This window comes from Anoplopoma fimbria, chromosome 24, assembly GCF_027596085.1.
Source record: "Anoplopoma fimbria isolate UVic2021 breed Golden Eagle Sablefish chromosome 24, Afim_UVic_2022, whole genome shotgun sequence".
In the NCBI taxonomy this organism is placed as follows: domain Eukaryota; kingdom Metazoa; phylum Chordata; class Actinopteri; order Perciformes; family Anoplopomatidae; genus Anoplopoma; species Anoplopoma fimbria.
The window spans coordinates 10,813,992-10,820,044 of record NC_072472.1 but is presented as its reverse complement, the minus strand read 5'-3'; the positions used below and the strand labels follow the sequence as shown (position 1 = coordinate 10,820,044).

General features: G+C 43.2%; 1 protein-coding gene across 1 annotated transcript; it reads left to right on the top strand.

The window, feature by feature from the left end:
- The first annotated feature begins 3,653 nt into the window (after positions 1–3,653).
- si:dkey-251i10.1 (uncharacterized protein LOC100038774 homolog) lies at positions 3,654–6,053 on the top strand. The gene is made up of 4 exons (XM_054626234.1): positions 3,654–3,874; positions 4,703–5,189; positions 5,281–5,421; positions 5,617–6,053. The coding sequence occupies exons 1-4, from the start codon at positions 3,764–3,766 to the stop codon at positions 5,772–5,774; spliced, it is 897 nt and encodes a 298-aa protein (XP_054482209.1). The 5' UTR covers positions 3,654–3,763; the 3' UTR covers positions 5,775–6,053.

The following is a 6,053-nucleotide window of genomic DNA, read 5'->3' as shown; positions in this document are numbered from 1 at the left end:
TCTATTGCCTCATGGACATTGAGCTCCATGGAGAGGGTTGAGCCGGCAGCTAGCAGCTAACGATGCTACTAAATCCTCTAACCTAAATCAAACTGAATGCAGAGCTGATCTATTTTTTTGATAAAAGTCATTCAACACTTATTTTTCAATTCAGATGAAGAATACTGCACTCTCACTACAATGAAAACAAAAGCAATGTGCAAAAACTTCATGCCACAGACCTTCTGTCCTCACTGATTCATTTACACCTCCTGCTCAACTGGATGCTCAAGTGGCAGTTAGAAATACAAGTGGACAGTGAGTGTCATTAAAATGCACATTCAACCAAACAAGGACAACAAAGCCTGGCGTTTAAAAAGGCATCATTATCAATAGTAACCATGGCAACACAAGGAGACCGTTCACTGCACAAAGAGTAAAAACAGTCTGCTTTAGGTAAAACAAACAATTGCAGAATGAGTGAGTGAATCATCCTTTACAACAGTGTGTTTTCAGATAAATCAGGTTGTTACCTTGGTCTTCTTGGTCTGTGGCAGAGTTCCTCAGAGGAGGTTTAACGCTGACTGCATGGCATCACGGCAGCTCCTCCATGTGGTCAACCATATGCAGTAGATGCAGCCTAGACATGCAGGTTCCTCCTGTAAGTTATAAAGACTCCAATAATGTGAGCATTGGCCTTTTACTGTGAGTTAATAGTGTTTACTGTGCAGCATGTGTTTGAATCAAAACAGTCTTATCTGAGTTTTGTGTGGTCACACTAAACGCTAAACGTACAACAGGCTATAAACAAGGCCTGGGAGGCATCTAGTCAACAGCTGGCATTTAATGATAATCATCTTTTTCTTTCAGTTCTGTTGTTTTATGAGGCTTGATAAAAAACATTAGTAGTTTTAAAAACAGTCACAGGAATAAATGACCACGAGAACATATTGTCACAAAATCGAGACCTTGAGTGCAACAAGAAATCAGCTATACAGTGGGGCAAAAAAGTATTTAGTCAGCCACCAATTGTGCAAGTTCTCCCACTTAAAAAGATGAGAGACGCCTGTAATTTTCATCATAGGTACACTTCAACTATGAGAGACAGAATGGGGGGAAAGAATCCAGGAAATCACATTGTAGGATTTTTAATGAATGAATTGGTAAATTCCTCAGTAAAATAAGTATTTGGTCACCTACAAACAAGCAAGATTTCTGGCTCTCACAGACCTGTAACTTCTTCTTTAAGAGGCTCCTCTGTCCTCCACTCGTTACCTGTATTAATGGCACCTGTTTGAACTTGTTATCAGTATAAAAGACACCTGTCCACAACCTCAAACAGTCACACTCCAAACTCCACTATGGCCAAGACCAAAGAGCTGTCAAAGGACACCAGAAACAAAATTGTAGACCTGCACCAGGCTGGGAAGACTGAATCTGCAATAGGTAAGCAGCTTGGTGTGAAGAAATCAACTGTGGGAGCAATTATTAGAAAATGGAAGACATACGAGACCACTGATAATCTCCCTCGATCTGGGGCTCCACGCAAGATCTCACCCCGTGGGGCCAAAATGATCACAAGAACGGTGAACAAAAATCCCAGAACCACACGGGGGGACCTAGTGAATGACCTGCAGAGAGCTGGGACCAAAGTAACAAAGGCTACCATCAGTAACACACTACGCCGCCAGGGACTCAAATCCTGCAGTGCCAGACGTGTCCCCCTGCTTAAGCCAGTACATGTCCAGGCCCGTCTGAAGTTTGCTAGAGAGCATTTGGATGATCCAGAAGAGGATTGGGAGAATGTCATATGGTCAGATGAAACCAAAATAGAAGTGTTTGGAGGAGAAAAGAATGCCGAGTTGCATCCAAAGAACACCATACCTACTGTGAAGCATGGGGGTGGAAACATCATGCTTTGTGGCTGTTTTTCTGCAAGGGGACCAGGACGACTGATCCGTGTAAAGGAAAGAATGAATGGGGCCATGTATCATGAGATTTTGAGTGAAAACCTCCTTCCATCAGCAAGGGCATTGAAGATGAAACGTGGCTGGGTCTTTCAGCATGACAATGATCCCAAACACACCGCCCGGGCAACGAAGGAGTGTCTTCGTAAGAAGCATTTCAAGGTCCTGGAGTGGCCTAGCCAGTCTCAAGATCTCAACTCCCTTAGAAAATCTGTGGAGGGAGTTGAAAGTCTGTGTTGCCCAGCGACAGCCCCAAAACATCACTGCTCTAGAGGAGATCTGCATGGAGGAATGGGCCAAAATACCAGCAACAGTGTGTGAAAAGCTTGTGAAGACTTACAGAAAATGTTTGACCTCTGTCATTGCCAACAAAGGGTATATAACAAAGTATTGAGATGAACTTTTGTTATTGACCAAATACTTATTTTCCACCATAATTTGCAAATATATTCTTTAAAAATCAGACAATGTGATTTTCAGGATTTTTTTTTTTCCTCATTTTGTCTCTCATAGTTTAGGTATACCTATGATGAAAATTACAGGCCTCATCTTTTTAAGTGGGAGAACTTGCACAATTGGTGGCTGACTAAATACTTTTTTGCCCCACTGTATGTCAAGCTTCATCACATATACTGTTTTTTATAGATAGATGTCAGAAAACACCAATCTTTTTTTAAAATAGTCACAATTGAGCACATTAAACATAAATAATTCAGTTGATGATACTTAATTATTAAATAAAACAAATTGTAAGGTTATTTAAAAACATGTCCCTCTGCATGCAGTAGTTCTATGGAGTTATGTTCTTCAACTAAATAAAGAGAGACATTAAGTCTCGTGCCGCCCTCTAGTGGAACATTTTGGTGAAGCCTAAGCTGGATGAATGAGACTTTTAGCAATTAAAATGCTCTTGACGGCATCTATGATACACAGTAACAACACTTAGCTACAACAACATATCTTTCTTTTCAACAGTTGCTAAAAAAAATAAAATAGGTGCAGACTGTTGACACTATGTTGCTCAAGAACATTTCTTAAAATGAAATTAAACATCTGACATCGAGTACCATCAGGATTTTGCAAAAAGTACAAGACAGATTAAAGTGTAAGCCTATTGGAACAACGTCCAGAAGTCGAAACAGATAGTATAGAGGGAAGGTTCACCTTTACACCAGTACTTAATAGGCCAGGTTATGTAAAACAAGATTATTCTGAGGAAAGTACCTTACTTACTCAATAACAATTACCCTTGTAATTACCATTGCTTAGGGTCGTCACATTAGCTGAGAGATATTTTATAAATTTTAATTAAGATATGTTATGTAATTTTGACCTAAAGGCCTCTGTGAAGTCCTTGAAAGCCTTACGACCCTGTGACTTTGCTCTGGTATGCAGAGCACATACATGTAACGCCCTAGAGGTGTCTTCATTGGTCTGTGGGCGTAACTTTCAAGCAAGAAGCCTAAAAAGAGCAAGTCGGTGCATTTATACATCGGGGTTTCTGTCTAAATTTAGTTTCCTTCACGTGTATTTCGCAATATCACAATTTACTCGCCTATAGCACGGCTAAAATACGCATAGTGACGTCATCGCATTCTCTGCATTCTAATTGGCTGAGAGCCGCGTGACGTGCAGGGACTGGCTCACGGCTTTAGAATCACAGATCTCGCGTTGTATCGCGATGGGTCAGATTATATAAATCCGCAACGCTGCTATACAATCGGCCATTTCGTCGTTGTAGGCCATCATCTGTAGAGGGCAGAGGGGTATATATCGTTTACTGGTTATCTGAAAGGGACACTCAAGAACATCGCAACATGAACGAGACAGCTGTTTCATTCGCCAAGGACTTCTTGGCTGGTGGCATCTCCGCCGCCATCTCCAAAACAGCCGTCGCCCCCATCGAGAGAGTGAAGCTGCTCCTCCAGGTAACACCGCCTTCCGCTAGCCGGCTAGCTTGTGTGCTAACTTACATTGGGTGGGTTTAAAAAAAAGTTAAAGTGAAACCTTAACATCTGCAGGTTGTCACTATGCAGACACAGTGTCACCTACTAGTGGCTCACTAGTATGTGTTCATGGAGAATGAATGGGAGTCTGCAGAGGGTTTAAGGTCACCATCTGACGGGGAAATGACCTACACGAGCCGGGATGCTAACGTTAGCATCCCACGTTAACCTTAGCCGGCGCACCGCTAGCTAACAAAGGACAAACGCAGATACTGAGGCGGGGACATGATGTACAGACGCACAGCAGCTCCTCTGGTGTCTCTACACATCCTCCATGTCGTGTGGCAGTAAAGCAACGCCACAGTGCGGGTATATACGCCAGCTTTACCCCCTCTGTGTGATGTTTCCGGTTGCGTATGCAGCTATGAGTGCTGGCTCTCCTTAAGACGTCTGCACAGAGGCCCGGCCGGCTCTCATTCAGAGCCGGGTCAACACGTTTTACAGCCTTTACTGCTCAACCTGCACTGCGACATTGTGTCTAAAACCTCCTTTATGAATCAGTGAACGTCTTATTATATAATTTTATGTTTTATTAGTAATTAAAAAATGGGTTTGGCAGATGAATAAATCATGTGATTGCTAGGCAGTACTGATGTCTCATTACACTCACCTGCAGACTATGCAGCACCTTTTTTTTTTTTTTTTTTAATAAGTTTTACATGCATCAAGGTCACAACAAGGAGACCTTGTGATTGACACTCAACACTTATTAGCTTCCCTATTTCACACTTTTCTTTCTCATTATTCCAGGTCCAACATGCCAGTAAGCAGATCACCGTGGACAAGCAGTACAAGGGTATCATGGACTGCATTGTCCGTATCCCCAAGGAGCAGGGGTTCATCTCCTTCTGGAGAGGTAACCTTGCCAATGTCATCAGGTATTTCCCCACCCAGGCCCTCAACTTCGCCTTCAAGGACAAGTACAAGAAGATCTTCCTTGATGGCGTTGACAAACGCACCCAGTTCTGGAGGTACTTCGCCGGTAACCTGGCCTCCGGTGGTGCCGCCGGAGCCACATCTCTCTGCTTCGTGTACCCCCTCGACTTCGCCCGTACCCGTCTGGCCGCTGATGTTGGAAAACCCGGTGCCGGGAGGGAGTTCAATGGTCTGGGAGACTGCCTGGTTAAGATCTTCAGGTCTGATGGCCTGAAGGGTCTGTACCAGGGCTTCAATGTGTCTGTGCAGGGCATCATCATCTACAGGGCGGCCTACTTCGGAATCTATGACACAGCTAAAGGTATGTAGATGTTATATTGGCAAACACCCTAAACTGCCTCCTTCGTGGTTCCTCTTCTAGATGTGTAACGTTTCCCCCTCTGTGTTTACAGGTATGCTCCCAGACTCAAAGAACGCCAGCATATTGGTGAGCTGGATGATTGCACAGAGTGTGACAGCTGTTGCTGGCCTGACCTCATATCCCTTCGACACTGTCCGTAGACGTATGATGATGCAGTCTGGTCGCAAAGGAGGTGAGTTTAATTGAATTACTTATTAATTAATACTAATCTTTACAGTTGTAATGATTTACTGCTGTATCTACATTACTATTGTGTATAGTTGCTTTGAATACGTAATTGACAGCCTAAATGCAGCAATGAATTCTGTACCATAGGTTCAAGCCTACATGCATTATCTAAATCCTGCTCTTTTCTTACCTTCCTCAGCCGACATCATGTACAGCGGCACCATGGACTGCTGGCGCAAGATTGCACGCGATGAAGGTGGCAAGGCTTTCTTCAAGGGAGCCTTGTCCAACGTGCTCAGAGGCATGGGCGGCGCCTTTGTGCTGGTGTTGTACGACGAGCTGAAGAAAGTCATGTAAATTGTCATATTGTCACACCACTGTCCAATTTGGCTAAATGTAATAACTCTCCATTTCTATGGACTCTGCATTCTGCCTTATTTATGGGAACAAATTATAGTGTCTCACCCTTAGTTTTGGGCGAAGGCTGTACTTTGTGCATCTTTATGATTTTAAACGTTCCACATCCTCTTTACCAATGTCATTCCTGTTAAAGATATCCGATACCTCCTCCTCCTGTCATTCACTAGGTTTGTATGGTCCCAACTTGAATAAATTTATTCTGGGGAACAAACTAAA